The 16,401-nt window shown below is 38.5% G+C and overlaps 1 protein-coding gene across 2 annotated transcripts in view; it reads right to left on the bottom strand.

Moving 5' to 3' along the window:
* Positions 1 to 2,373: 2,373 nt before the first annotated feature.
* The window catches only part of LOC148647985 (polyunsaturated fatty acid lipoxygenase ALOX8-like), a 47,807-nt gene continuing 33,779 nt past the window's right edge, over positions 2,374 to 16,401 (bottom strand). Inside the window, exons 12-14 of one of the 2 annotated variants that reach the window (XM_088607470.1) lie at positions 12,947 to 13,047; positions 5,172 to 5,342; positions 2,374 to 3,359 (exon numbers count right to left, since the gene is read on the bottom strand). In XM_088607470.1, the coding sequence (XP_088463596.1) occupies positions 3,180 to 3,359; positions 5,172 to 5,342; positions 12,947 to 13,047 (452 nt within the window). In that variant the 3' untranslated portion in view covers positions 2,374 to 3,179. The remainder of the gene's footprint in view (positions 3,360 to 5,171; positions 5,343 to 12,946; positions 13,048 to 16,401) is intronic. The other variant, XM_088607471.1, reaches the window with a different exon arrangement.

The raw sequence follows: 16,401 nt of genomic DNA, 5'->3' as shown, positions 1-16,401 counted from the left end.
TGTATCTTCCCACCAGGGATTCCTAACAGATCTCTCCTTGGGCTCAGATGACACAGAATGGAGTCTAGTCTGGTACATTTCTGGTTATCCATTTAGAGCCATACACAATAAACCTCTTTTGTTACACCTGGGCTGAGAGTGGACTCATGTCCTGATGTTGCCCCAATAACCAGCGCATTTAGGAAACTTGTTTTTTCTTTCCACATCAACTTTCCTCTGAGCCACACTTTCTCTGACCACCTGAGCTAGTCCACCTCAGAACCTAATTCAAACCTCACCTCCCCCGAACTCCTCCAAGTCACTCTGAGCACCTGAGCTAGTCCACCTCAGAACCTCATTCCAGCCTCACCTCCCCCGAACTCCTCCGAGTCCCCCTGAGCAGCTGAGCTAGTCCTCCTCAGAACCTCATTCCAACCTCACCTCCCCCAAACTCTGAGTCCCTCTGAGCTCCTGAGCTAGTCCACCTCAGAGCCTCATTTGAACCTCACCTCCCCCGAGCTACTCCAAGTCACTCTGAGCTCCTGAGCTAGTCCACCCCAGAACCTCATTCCAACCTCACCTCCCCCGAACTCCTCCGAGTCCCTCTGAGCATCTGAGCTAGTCCACAGAGCCTCATTCGAACCTCACCTCCCCTGAACTCCTCCGAGTCCCTCTGAGCATCTGAGCTAGTCCACAGAGCCTCATTCAAACCTCATCTCCCCCGAACTCCTCCGAGTCACTCTGAGCACCTGATTTAGTCCACCTCAGAGCCTCATTCCAACCTCACCTCCCCCAAACTCTGAGTCCCTCTGAGCTCCTGAGCTAGTCCACCTCAGAACCTCATTCCAACCTCACCTCCCCCGAGCTACTCCAAGTCACTCTGAGCTCCTGAGCTAGTCCACCCCAGAACCTCATTCCAACCTCACCTCCCCCGAACTCCTCCGAGTCCCTCTGAGCATCTGAGCTAGTCCACAGAGCCTCATTCGAACCTCACCTCCCCCGAACTCCTCCGAGTCCCTCTGAGCACCTGAGCTAGTCCACCTCAGAGCCTCATTCCAACCTCACCTCCCCCAAACTCCAAGTCCCTCTGAAAACCTGAGCTAGTCCACCTCAGAGCCTCATTCCAACCTCAACTCCCCCAAACTCCAAGTCCCTCTGAAAACCTGAGCTAGTCCACCTCAGAGCCTCATTCCAACCTCACCTCCCCCAAACTCCAAGTCCCTCTGAAAACCTGAGCTAGTCCACCTCAGAGCCTCATTCCAACCTCACCTCCCCCAAACTCCAAGTCCCTCTGAAAACCTGAGCTAGTCCACCTCAGAGCCTCATTCCAACCTCACCTCCCCCAAACTCCAAGTCCCTCTGAAAACCTGAGCTAGTCCACCTCAGAGCCTCATTCCAACCTCACCTCCCCCAAACTCCAAGTCCCTCTGAAAACCTGAGCTAGTCCACCTCAGAGCCTCATTCCAACCTCAACTCCCCCAAACTCCAAGTCCCTCTGAAAACCTGAGCTAGTCCACCTCAGAGCGTCATTCCAACCTCACCTCCCCCAAACTCCAAGTCCCTCTGAAAACCTGAGCTAGTCCACCTCAGAGCCTCATTCCAACCTCACCTCCCCCAAACTCCAAGTCCCTCTGAAAACCTGAGCTAGTCCACCTCAGAGCCTCATTCCAACCTCACCTCCCCCAAACTCCAAGTCCCTCTGAAAACCTGAGCTAGTCCACCTCAGAGCCTCATTCCAACCTCACGTCCCCCGATCTCCTCTGAGTCACTCTGAGCACCTGAGCTAGTCCACCTCAGAGCCTCATTCCAACCTCACCTCCCCCAAACTCCAAGTCCCTCTGAAAACCTGAGCTAGTCTACCTCAGAGCCTCATTCGAACCTCACGTCCCCCGACCTCCTCTGAGTCACTCTGAGCACCTGAGCTAGTCCACCTCAGAGCCTCATTCCAACCTCACCTCCCCCGAACTCCTCCTCTGAGCTCCTGCACTTGTACAGTAGCTTGACTTGCCATTCAAGGGCCCTGTATGGCTGGGGCTGGATCACAACAGCTTTCATATAAAATTTTAAATAGACTTTAATTTTTAAGATTTTTCCAAAAACTGGAAAAGATGAAGTGCCATGCTACCAGGAGTGTGTCCAGAATGTAAAATGTACAGAATGTACAGTCTTTCTGGACCTCCACTGTACACAAAAGCACACTTAAATATTTCAATTCCACTGTCTCCTATTACTTGCATCATAGGTGATCTATCTAAGATTAAAGCAGGACGGATCCCACATTGTGCCCTGTTTGCAAGGATAGACTCAGTGAAAACATTGAGAAATATTTACGATTTATAAGGAAAAAACAGGCAAACTTAGAAGTGGGTGATAGATGTAGGACACAGGTCCATGTGTTTTCAGGAGAAAATTTATTTAGAATTTGAATTTTTTCACTGGTGAGTACCCAAACACAATAGGGAACTCTATAAAAAAGCTGCAACATACATTTTATTAAATGCTAACAGAAAATCCACAAGCATCTACCAATGAAGACTGATTACAAATGTCATCATTTAGATGTATATGTTGTAGTAGTTTTGGAACCAATTATGTATAATTTCACATCTCGGTGCACAGCTACCTTTGGATCATTTGTTGACATGTCACAGACAGCACAGTCCCGTACCTCAGGTACAGGTGCACACTCTTCACCACAAGCCTGAAGGAGCCTGGGAGACCCAAAGGTCAATGTGATAGTTCTGGCCAGCTAATCCAGCCCAACCCTCAGCAGTGCTCATCCACTTGCACATCCCCACTGGAATCTCAGTCACAGTTAATAGTGACCTGACCCAGAGTCAAACCCACAACACCAAGAACATAGAATTAAGAATCTGCACTCAGATGAGCACTTTTACTTGTTGAGCCTCTCAAGAGCTTTGGAATCTTGCCTTACTTTTCTGTTAATTATCCAGCCCAGAGAATAACGAACATAGAAAGGGAAACCTCTAAACCCACATGATCTTAAAGCTTAAAGCATTTTTCAAAGATTCATTTGATTTAATTTTAATTATTCCTTTTGATTTAATTTGTATTACTTTTTATTTCTATTAATCAGTAAAAGAAAAGCATATACAGTATTTTCCTTCTATTTCTTAAATTCAGGATTAAACAAAACAGGCAAGACACTGAGTTCAGAATGTGCCTCTTGAGGGTAAAATTCAGACAGCCACACTGTTCTCCACAACAGATGGAAGCATGTATGTGTATTTAATTTCAATGCTTGTGTTGCGAGCATTTATTTCATCCTCAATCTTCTCCAGCTCAGATCTGAATTTTAAAATCAGATCTTGGGGTCTTTTCTCTGTGAATTGTTTCTCTGGATAGTCTCCCAGTTTAACCTGTGAAAGAGAGGAGCAGAGTATGATGATGTTGAAATTGTATACTACTTGACAGTAGTTATGTTCTGTGTTGATCAGTACAGATACATGGTTAATTGTGATAAAAAATGCAATGCTTACAGTATAGTTACAGTTTAACATTTATATTTTTGCTCTTGAAGTGGAAAGATGAAGAAGTTGTTTTGGACCAAAAAACATACTAAGCAAACTCTAAGCCTGAATAGGTTTAAATAGCTTCATTGGAAATTGAACAAAACTCTCTCCTGCAAGTTAAGTAGAGAATTAAATGTTAATATTGTATTTTAAATTCTTTTTCATGATATTTCATCCTCATTCTTCCCTCAGCATCTATGTATTCTATACTTTATGAAGACAATAAATCTTCTTTGATCCTGGTTTTTATTTAGGTCTGGAACATATTCTGGCCAAATTATGAGAACAAGCTGCTAGCTATGGATCTGCTGGAAAGCAGAAGTTTTAGATATGTTCCATGATACAGAAGTATTATCTGAAACGTCAAAGCAGTATACAGATGCAGCTATTATAAATGAGCGAGGTACGCTGCGGTAAAACTCAGTGGGCGTGTCATGTCATATCGTGTCATACTGTGGTTGTGATTATAGTATCCGGAATTACCTTGAAAAACCTCCAAGTGGAGATAATAAAGCTTAACGTCTCATGTACAGCATTTCAGCAGTAGCCAGAAACGCCTGGTTTCAAATCCTGGTCAATGCTGAAGGACAATCTCTTTCAAATTAAGAATTTAAGCTGGATACTCTCAAGACTTTTAATCATTTTAAACTTTGTATTACAGCATGTTTATCATTAAACATTAAAAAGTTGGTATATTTTATAAAGCAAGATGCTAACTTGGATAAAAATACACAACCTACCACCTTTATCATAAATATTTTAATTATGCAAAAATATTTTATGCATCAAAATCTTTACGGAAGATATTACTAACAGTATTAATAATGAGTGACCTTGGACAGGCTGGAAGTTCAAAGTATTACTGTGGTCCACTTTCTTTGTAACTGTCTTTGTAAAAAAAAAAAAGACTTTTCATTGAGAAAAAGTTCATCCGATCACGTATTAGTTTCCAATCATACTAAGTAAGATTTGAGAATCTCCGATGCACCATGCCTTTCACATGCTCATAAACCTTATTAATTTAGGAACATAAACATATTATGTAAACTCTATATGGCTGGTATTGGTAGTCTAAAGAAAAAATACACACCAGTATTCCACTTTCTTCCTAAACATTTTAAGCATTAAAGTCTTACATGTGTAGCAGGGGAACCAGCACATAAAGCTGCTCCTTTATATGGGAGTTTAAGTTGTGAACAAATCAACCCCCGATGTGTAAATACCTTTCAAACCCTGCCCTGTCCATTTGAAAGCAGGTCTAAATCCCACTCCCACAGAAAGTAATAGTAGGAAAATCCGCACATGGTCGATCCCGTTTAGGTCAGTCTCCTCTGTCCGTCTGCTTTCTTATCGGCAGGCTTGCATGATCTGGAGTGCAGCTGCTGATGCTTAGTGCTTCAAACTCAGTTGTCTAATACATTCCGGAGGATCCTAATCCTAATCCAAAGAGTTGTATCACAAGTGTTTATGTTAATCTCTTTAAAAATTGTTTTGTTTGATAACTGTCAATTAATATAAAATGTGATTAAAAATGTTATCAAAAGCAATACATTCACATCATCCATCTTATTTAGGTTTTCAAGATAAGCCAGAATATATTTGTTTATTAACTTGATGGTGTCTAAACAGTCCATGTCAGTGTAGGAGAGGGAAACTCACTTTGTCAAGATAAGAGTAGCTGACCATCCTTGTGACAGCCAGAGTCTTTAAGGTGCTGTTTTTATCAGCTATGCTGTGAATGAGCTCAGAAAAGTGGAGATCCTGCTTCGTAGTGGGAGGAGGGCGGGTCATGGTGGGGGGAGCGTTAGGCATCCAGGAACAATAGTCAAACTGAGGGACAAAAACAGAAGCATGATTATAAATGTAAACTTGTGTTTAACTTTACTAAAAACAATCCCCTCCAATTTCATCTGCCAATATTACTGCAGCGCGCCCAGCAAAAAGGATCAGCAAAATTTCACGAACATCCATGAATACATATTGTATAGGAACATGCGCAAGAACAGATGTACATATTAGTTAAGTATAATGAAAAAGGAACGAATCATGCTTGAGTCTGAACTCATATGCTTTGTATGGAAGAAGGTTTTGCTAAGTGGTGACTGTAAAGATACTGATCATGTAGGACAAGCTATTTAGAAAATTAATCTCCTGTCAGCTAAATCAGTCCTTTCCTTATACCACAGATGATTTTGCATTTAATATACTATATAAAATTGGGAAGCAAACTCCTCTTTGAACATATTTTATTATATTATTTTTTATTAACCACACCAAATTTAGAATTAAGTCAGTATTGTTTGTTAGAAACTTACTCCACAGAAGAGCAACCAGATTGTAGTATATCCCAGGGCCCAAGGGAATATCGTACACTGACAGACTGAAGGAACTAAACGAATATCATTATCTTCAAAGGCACTGACAAAAATAATGCAGAATTCTTCTGTATCAACAGTGAAACATAAATCAGAGGACTCAAGTGCAACTACCTGGAAGTGCATTTAAAACCAAGGAGTCTTTACCCAGTGGGTCGTGGGTATACGGAACAAGTTACCCAGATCTGTTATTTCTGAAAATAGCCAGACAAGATAGTACATGATCCACTTACATGCAATCCTAGCTAATTAATTAAAAAATGCTCCTACATTATACAGTAATAGCATTAATTATCATCTGTGAGTCAAAACTGGTTACCACTGCAACATGACTTGTGTGATTTGTCAAAATGGCCAGTGGATCTACACTTGCCAAAAAAGATTGATAGGTGACATTTGTGGTGTATTAGGTGTTAGTGAAAAGATAAGCTTTATTTAATCTGTTGTACTACTTCTTCAAATCAACTTAATATGAAATATTAACATATTATTTCTCCCTTCCACAGTTTAATATCCCCGGATGCATCCCCATTACCACTATGGTCTTAAGAGATTAACCCGTTAGTGCAACACTAAAAGAATGTTATTTTAATTTTTGAATTAAATACAGTATATGGAATTATTAGTAAGTGTATAAATAGTAAATAGAAAACAATTTTCCTCTAGGTTTTGATTGCAAAATATACATATTGTAATATATATTGTATTTAAAAGCTAATAAAAACAAAACAGAGGTCAGTAATGACTTGAATAACTTATGGAAGGGTACTGTACAGGAAATTGTACAGCACAATATATTGCAAGTCTGTACTTATATATTATATTATATATTATATAATATATAATATATAGGGTTTTCTTTAAGGAAACCACACTGTTGCCACCACAATGCCGCAAAATTGCAACAAAATGTTTTTTTTATTTATAATATGCTGTTTCTAGTGTGTTTCTCTGTAATTTCTTTTATGTTTTAATTTTAATTTCTTTAAGTTTCTTATTCATATACTGTAGATTCATTTCAAAAGCCTTCAAAATAAAATGGACTTCGGGATTACTTGGTTTCACTTTCTCTGCAAGCAATTATAAGATCAGTAACTTTAATTGTGTGTTGTTTATACAGTACTTATTTATGTAATGTAATGTTTAGTTGCAGCGGATTCACAGTAGGGGGCAGCAAAACTGGGTGTGGGCTTTTATTTTCACTCTCCGTCAATACACATTCCCAGCAGTCACTGATGCTGCTTTAGCTTAGTAACTTCAATTCCCACGAACCCTTCAGGATAACTTTATGGTTACTAATGCACCTTACCATAAGGCAAATTACAGTACAAAGTACAATTCAAATGACTACTCAAAAATTTTGTTTTAATCTGGCCTTTAAAATATGAAGATTTTAAAGTCCATATGTCTAATATATTTTATAATTGAAATCATACATTAATATTAACAAAACATTTTTAAAGCATGATCTAATAATAAAATCAAATTAATATTTATACTATATTTATCTTTTTATTAATTTTATATATCACAGTATGTTAAAGTTTCACTTTATATTAATACACATTTATTTTATTATTTAATATTTTTATTTCTTTAAATTTAAAGAGCAGCCATATCACACTCTGGCAACCCACTGAAGCTAAGCAGGTGTGAGCCTGGTCAGTACTTGGATCTGAGACCTCCCAGGTGAAACTAAGGTTGCTTTTGGAAGAGGTGTTAGTGGGGCCAGCAGGGGGCGCTCACCCTGCGGTGCATGTGGGTCCTAATGCCCCAATATAGTGACACTATACTGTAAACAGGCGCCGTGTCCTGGCCAAATTTCCCATTGGCCCTTACAAATCATGGCCTCCTAATAATCCCCCTTTATGAATTGGCTACATTACTCTGCTCTCCTTCCCACTGAGAGCTGTTGTGTGGTGAGCGTTCCATCATGGAACTATGGCTGCCGTCGCATCATCCAGGTGGATGCTGCACATTGGTGGTGGTGGAGGGGATCCCCATTACCTGTAAAGTGCTTTGAATGGAGTGTCCAGAAAAGCGCTATATAAGTGTAAGCAATTATTATTATTATTATAATTGACTGTTTCTTAGACACGGCACATTAAGGATTCACTGAGCCACCTGTCAGTTTTACAGAGTACTGCAGTCCTGCATCAGATCACTTAAATTAAAGCTGTTGTGCTGTACCTTTCAAAGTACTGCAGCATGTTTTTTGTGGCAGGCCACAAAACACCCAGAACATTCTGATTGGCTGCATCTGTAATTCAAGTTATGATCTTCGTGCAATGTAATAATGTGTTAACAAAGCTCTACTACTTTTGTCATACACAGTGGCAAGTGGTATTCACGAACCAGTAGGGTGCTATTCCTTCTGGACCAGAATTCTCAAACTAATGCCGCAGTATAGTGACAAGGATCACTTTGCTGTACAACGTGCCATGCGTTTTGAATGAATCCTGAGGTCCTGACTCCTTATTCATTAATGATCCAGTGACTGTAAGCGTAGGGGTATTAACACTGGTGTCCTGGCTAAATTCCACTCTGAGCCTTAACAAGTTGGAATTATTTTCCCCTTAATTCAACTAGTGAAGTAGTTTCTCTTTTCACCACCTGGTCTGGTGGTGCAGAATTGCTGCTGATGAAAACTTTCATGTCTACTTCAGTGTAGATAAGTGTTCTCTCCTATATGTAAAACACACTGGGATATACAGACCCAGCCATTCAAATATCTGAAACGTATGCTGCGCTAAACACACAGTGGTCGATTCGCAACGAACTGCTAAGTACAGTGTGATTTTTTTAAAATAGGGTAAAATGGCTTGTAATACCGCCAGGTGGAGATGGGCTTAGCTGAGCTGGGCAGAGTTTCTAATCTAAGAAAACGCAGAGTTTCTAATCCCAGTCAATGCTGAGGGACAATCTTTTCCAATTACAAAATTTCAGTTGTATACTGTTCAGACTTTTAATAATTTTAAAATGTGTATTACAGCATGTTAAACATTAAACTGATTAAAAAGTTGGTATATTTTATAAGAGCAAGATTGCTCAGTTGAACAAAAGTACACAATCTTCCACCTTCTTCATACTGTAAATATTTTAATTAAGCATAAATATTTTATGCATTAAAGTCTTTAACTTGGTAACTTACATTGGGTTGTGGTTTTAATGTGTGTATCTGGTTAAATTATTATAAGTGAAGGTTTCGTGATTTAGGATTCCTTCACGGAATTCTTTAAGTTAAAGGAGGGAAAAATAGTTATTTTTACATGTTGTGTACCGCCTCTTATATTTGTAGAAACAATCCAATTTAAATGCAATACGGAATATATTATTAATAAGATTGTAACGAATTCGGGTTCTTGAGCTTGTGCCTTCGCTGCTCCTGTCCTGGCTCATCCTTCACCACATAGGCTCGAATCCAGGTTTCTTGTGCTGCTCAACAGAGGTTTTGCTGGCTGAGCTACAGAAGACCTCCTTTAGCACCAGCAGCCAGCAGCCCTAGTATACAGAGGGGAGTAGAGGGCTGTACTGTCACCGCGCTGCAACCGGCTTCTACCATCTGTGTGCCTGCTGTCCGTTACAATATTGATCATGAATGACCATGGACGAGCAGTAAACTGAAGAGTTAGAGAAGACACGTTGAGTCTTGTCTTTTCAGTTTGGCATTTAATCTTTGCAGTGATCCTTTTGGCTATATTTTTTACATAGCCAGATGAGTAAAAATACATTGGATTAATAAATGGAGTAAGAAAAGATATTTCACATATACTTTGAAACCATATGGCTTTGGAACAGCAGGAGGCAAGACCCGGCTGGGAGGGGCGGTATTTTGATTTTCCAGCGCGAACCGTATTCGCTACAATACTAGAATGAGTCCCTGAGGCGTATCGTTCAAATTTCGGAATTATAAAAAAAATAAAACTTTGCTCAATTTGCACGAGAGACAAAAGGTACCTTTTGAGAAGTCATGTACTGCTTGCAAAGTAGCTGATTTTGACAAACACCTAATTTTGCTTTGAAGAATTTAAAATCTGTCTGTACTGTAGCTTTATTTAAATGAGCAGAAAGTCACTTTGCTCTTACAAACGGCTCTGTTAAGCGGAGTTTGTGTTAACACACCGCACCATTTTGAATGAGTTTTAATCAACTTTGTCTGTCCAGGGGGGTTGGGCAGAGTGATGGAGAGTGAAATAAATGACTGCCGGCACTTTTCCTTCCGCCCTGGTGCAAGGTGATAATGCGGAAAACGGGGTTTTTATTTTACTGGGATTGTGAACATTGAGTGAGCACTGGGGCGCACAGTGAGATTAACACAGTGAGATTACTGAGATGGATAGTTTTAGTAAATATGTTCACTAATATCTGAATTTGTGCTTTCACGAGGCAAGATAAAATTGTATCTAGCTGTGAATCAGCTACATGACCTTGCCCCCATGAAAACTTTGGGAAAGAGGTTTAGTGGGCAGCGTTACTCACAGGGTAGTGCCCATAGAGTGTTAGTTTTAATACTGTACAGTATAACAGTATAAAGCAAGTACATTTTTTAAAATATTTGTAATCTCTATTCTTGCAAGTACATTTTGTATTTAGTTTGTTTCTGCGTGTTAGCTGGTGGGCAAACGTTCAAGGTGAAAATCCTTCCACAAGGAGTGTACCTTTGAAGCGGAGAAGACCGCACCGTATGTTTTCAGCTCTGCATGTCACTTAAACCATTTCTCTTTAAACACTTTCTTTAATCATAGAGATGGGAAGACGCCCCCCTACACTTTCCCTGTGCTTGCCTGATCTGTCCCCAGTTTTAACCATTCTGTGTCCGAATCACAATGGGTGAGAGAGTAGGGAGAGACAGAAAAAAAGTGAACCGTCTTAATTTTAAATGATATTTTATCTTCATTTTTTATTTTAGAAGTATGTATTTTACTTATTTTCTGATAGTCAGTCTTTACATATATTTGAACAAAGTCTTGTAAATTAATGTTTTTACAAGATGTAGAAGAAGTGCATCAATTTATCACAGTGCAAATTTTAATGCTTAATATTGATTAGTAATAGTTTATGTTAACGCCTGACTTTCTTGTTTAGATGTATATAAAATATTGAACTAAGTGTGACATACAGTACAGGAACATCCAGAAATACAACCGAAAATAATCTATGGTATTTGTGTAGATGAAAGTTTTCTAAAATGTATTTAAAAAATAAAAATGATTATAATGTATATATCTTCCCACGTCATTAGGAAGTACAATAAGCAACTGCTTTGTTTAACGATGGTTACAAATGTAAAACTGATTGATGAGAAATCTAAATTTTAAAGGCATACGGACACATTCAGCACAAAGCTAAAGAACAGGAACTCCACGCCTCCTCTCAGGTCTGCCTCTTTGACAGAGCTCAGCAGGTGGTGTCCTGTTTCCTCAGCAACCTGCTGATTGTTTTACACTTCAGGAAGAGTTAAGAAGGAATGGAATTTTATCTGTACGATATGCATGTTGTGTTTACAAAATCAAAATGTTTCTAATGTTTAATTAAAAAGTATAAAAAAAATAATCTTATACAAAGATTCTAAAATGATCGTACTTAAAAAGTGTCAATAACTATCTAAACCCATTAATAACAATCTAACCCCATTTTTTCATGGATTTTAAAGTCATGCAATTTTAGGTAGGGGCACGCTATTTCTTATTTTTGATTTTCTCTAAATTTGAAAGAATTAGTTGCCCATCATGCCATAGAACGCTACATTTTGATTTTTTTGGTATTTATTTATTGAACGTGTTGTGATATATAAAAATAAAATGTCAATATAATGTACATAATATTAACTACATTAAACACAGATTTGTTAAAAGAGAACTCATTCCCTGAGCAGAATTCGAGCCCCACCTTCCAGAATGCGAGTCATGCACTGAAGACATTATGCCAACAAGCTGCTCAGCAGCTTAGGCTATAGCTGAAAAGGGAAAATGTTTCCACGTAATCAGTGAAGGTGGAACGTGGAGCGAATGAGTCATATTGATGCAGATGTTTACAAAGTGGACTACCGTAATAATTTGAACTATATGAATATAATTAAATAATTAAATATTGTTATTAATTTCTTTAGATATGCGATTCCATATTATTATTAAAAAGTATGCATTTTTTTTACTGTGATTCATACAAAAGGTTAAAACATTATAACTTTTTATAAAGTATATAAACAACATAGTAAGAAGGAGCACATAAAATGAAAGACTTTGACACTTAAAATGCTTATGAAGAAAGTGGAATACTGGTGTGTATTTTTTATTTAAACTACCAATAAAAGCCTTAAACATCTTGCATAATATGTTAATATTCCTAAATTAAGTCATTTATGAACTTCAGACACGTTATGCTCCTCTTCTTTTTATTCTCAGCTACCAAAATTTACGTTTAGTAAATATTAATATTCAACATTAAGTGGATTTAAACAAGCACAGTAAAGAGAATAAATGAAGCAATCATTTCACTAACAACTAATGCACCACTTGTGCCACCTGTCGGTCATTTTTGCCAACCAGTCACATACTGGGGTATTCCGTGCTAATCTGCAGATAATTTTGTAGTATGGGCTTTTACAGCACATTTTGAATGACTGTATCCGTACGTTAATACTAAACACTGTCTTATTAATTTCATTACACAGCTATCTACTGAAGATGAGCTACACAAGCAATATAAACCTTTTCATAATTATTTTTAATACCTATAAATTAATAAAAACTATTCAAATCAATAGTATTTTATATATTCAAGAAAGAAAACATTAGTACTTACTGAACACTATAAGTATGTGAATGTTGGTGTTTCAACTTACATTTGTTGTTGAGTTATGGTAATCTAAATTTTTAGAACATTTGTAAAAATAGAATAACATTCTAACAGGATTGCATTTATATGTTGTGTTTTTTCCATCTTTACTGTGCTCAGCAGAAATAAGGGTTCAAGATGACCAGGAAGGCAGGACTACATTAGATAGAAAAGAGATTTGAACAGAAATTGGTTGTTTCCAGTCATTAGAACAGAACTCACCTGTCCACTATTGACTGCGCTGTGTTGCACCGAGCAGGTGAATATGACCACGGTGAGAAAGTTCGTTAGTTCATGAACGGTGAGGAAGGTTTCTGGAATACCTGTAAGAGATGTGGTAACACACAATGACACTGATTGACTTCACAATCCTAGTATAATACCATTACAATGCCAGTAATAGTGCTGAGACATTATTTTATGGGAACACAAAGTGGATATTAAGTTATTTTTTGGTTAATACCTCTATATATATGGAGAATTAGGACCTGAAGATATGCTGCTCACCCCCCACCCTCAGAGGTATCTGTTTTTAGACACGCAAATGAGTGATAAAATTGAGTGATTGAGTGATTAAGTGTCTTCTAAAGACATATTTATTAAATTATTTCTTTGCAGTCCTTCTTTATCTCAATTGATCAATTATTTATCTAAATTACTATTAACATATTAACATTAAAAGATTAACATTGATATATATGACTACGAGTCTTAATCAAGAGTATACTGAGTCTTATTCAGTAGTCTGTTTTATTGTTTTAGTAGTATCACGTACAGTTCAAAGATATCAGGAACATATCTATTGTGATTTGATATTGCCATTTGATATTAGGCTGTTCCTGCCCATTTCCTGCTAACAAGTCAGTCTGCATGCATCCCCCCATATGGAACATGCCTGAATAATGGGGCATTGGCCTTCCTTGTTGCGCCACAAGGCTATAACAATTGTCTACCTCTCCCTCAAGGAGAGATAAGAGCTGCACAGACATAACCATAAAACCATTTGGCCATGAGTAAAGTAGGCCTGGTGATTCTCAAGTCAAGAGAGAAGCTTCCTCAACAGACGAGACAAGATCATTTACTTGGGCTCCTTAGCAAGGAATGCAGGGAAGGACTTCTGTTAAGCTTCAGTTTCAAGAAACTATGCAACCATAATTTAAAAACATCCAATTATATATAACCTCAAGAAACAAGGGTTATCTGATCAAATGCCTATAGATATAACGTTTTTATCTTAAAAAAGGGCTACTTAAAATAGATTAAACTGTCAGAATTCTGATTGCAACTAGCATTATGAAAAGATTTAGATTTTAGAGAATAGATTATTCTGATCAACCAACATGAGATGAGGATCTGTTTGGAAAATCGAGTCACCCCTGGTTAAACAAACAATGGCATTTCTCAGATGTCTTTTAAATGTGAAATATATTTTTCTGCACAATATTTAAATAGCTTTTTTAAAAAAATACTGTGTATTTTCAAAAATACAAAAACTGTGTCCCTTCATTGCCTGTCTCTTAATGTTCTTGCAGGTAACCATGTTAAGGGTACTGAATTTGGCACCAAGCCTACATTAGTAATAATAATAATAATAATAATAATAATAATAATAATAATAATAATAATAATAATAATTAATTTCCCTACGGGATTAATAAAGTATTATCTATCTATCATTGCTTACACTTATATAGCGCTTTTCTGGACACTCCACTCAAAGCGCTTTACAGGTAATGGTGTGCAGCCCCACCTGGATGATGCGACAGCAGCCATAGTGTGCCAGAACGCTCACCACACATCAGCTATCAGTGGGGAGGAGAGCAGAGTGATGATGCCAATTCATAGATGAGGATTATTTGGAGGCCATGATTGGTAATCTATAGATTCATCAACAACTGTGTTACAAGATTAGATGTGTTGATATGTTCTTTAGAATTGTTATTGTGTAGACCAAGCATCTGCAGTCAACACACATCTTTCAGTTGACTTGCTGTAGGAATTGCTCTGTGTTTGTTGAGAAATGCATCTTGGGATGGTCAGTTTCCAGAGGAATATTGATAGGCTAACACCTCTATCAAATCAGTAATTACAGTCTGGCAATGTTCCAAATTTTCTGTTTCTTTGGCCCCATATAATCAATATCAATTTCCCAATTGCTTTTGTTTTTTATCAACTTTTGTGAGTTTAAATGTTGGTCCATTGTTATCTTCAGAGTGCTGACCAATGATAAATTGCATATTTATCAGTCTCACCACCTCCATGGTGAGTTGTAAGTTTTAACTATGTCTTGCAGAATTGGTTCTCACACTGAATGTTTTCTCATTCAATAACCTTTCTTATCAGCCAGCTAGTGGTGTCAGGTATGGCATTAGGAGCACCTGGTTGGACCCTATGCAGACTGTAGGTAACTAGTGGTTGGCATCCAAATCCCAAGGGGACAAGGCAAAAATCATAGTCGAGGTAGAAAAGCTAGGTTGGGTTTCACAAGAGTCAGGTCGAGAGCATCCAAATCCAAAACGAGAGGAGACGAAGTCAAAACAGGAAGAAAACAAGGTTGGGTAGCCAGAAATCAGGTCAAGAGAAGATTACACTCACAAGAGAAAGCCAAGGGTTGTTCTCAATAGTGAGCGGGGACTGAGTGGAGTGAGAGGATATAAATAGGGAAGAGCATGTGGGATGACAATTGATTCATTAGTGTGTGGGTGTTGGCGGTGAGAAGTGCACATAGGAATGCGGTTCGTGACAAGTGGAGTTGCAATGGGCACCAGGATGGGACCCAGCTACGCTAATATTTTTGTCAGCTGGGTAGAAGAATGCTTTTTCGCTTCCTACACCTGCTTTGTCACCTCTACATGCAGTACATTGATGATTGTGTCAGTGCTGACACATGCTCTAATGACCAGCTAAAGCATTTCCTTCATCACTTCACCAACTTCCACCAATCCCTCAAGTATACAGTTAACATATCTCCCATTATGCTTCCATTTCTGGACATTAAACTATCCATTAACCTTCCAGGACTCTCTACGTCTGTCTATTACAAACCCACAGATTCACAGATCTTTCTCTTGTACAGCTCATTTCACCCCACACATACTAAAAATTCTCTCCCTTTTTCAAGTTCCTCAGGCTCTGATGACTTTGCAGTGACAACATGGACATACAAACCCAAGCCTTTAAAATGCACTCTTTTTTCATCAGCAGAGGATACCCCACCTACCCCACCCATGTTATTGACAGGGCTCTCTCACTAGCCAAAATAGCTCTTGGATTATGAACTCAACTAGGAACTCCCAGCCTCACAGCCACATTCCTTTGTTGCTTCCTCACCACCCTAACAGCCTTTCTATCCCCAGGGCCATTAACAACAACTTTCCCATCTTACAGGATGATTCCTCCATCGGTACCATTTTTTCTGACCATCCCATCATCTCATATCGCCGAGCACCTTTTCTGCGTAACCTTCTTGTTCACAGCTCCCTTGACCGCCCTCAGCAACCACCCACAACAGGTACTTTCCCTTGAAACAGAGCTCGCTGTATCACCTGCAAGTATACATCTAACACCACATTCATTCAAGGCCTCTCAGGACAATTCCGGATCACTCAGATGACATCTTGTACCTCCAGCAACCTTATTTACTACATCTCTTGCAGAAAATGCCTACTATCTACATT

The sequence above is a fragment of the Lepisosteus platostomus genome, chromosome 15 (genome assembly GCF_059453375.1).
Source record: "Lepisosteus platostomus isolate fLepPlt1 chromosome 15, fLepPlt1.hap1, whole genome shotgun sequence".
NCBI classification, from domain to species: domain Eukaryota; kingdom Metazoa; phylum Chordata; class Actinopteri; order Semionotiformes; family Lepisosteidae; genus Lepisosteus; species Lepisosteus platostomus.
The sequence above is the reverse complement of the archived record's forward strand: the minus strand, read 5'-3'. Positions and strand labels throughout refer to the sequence as shown.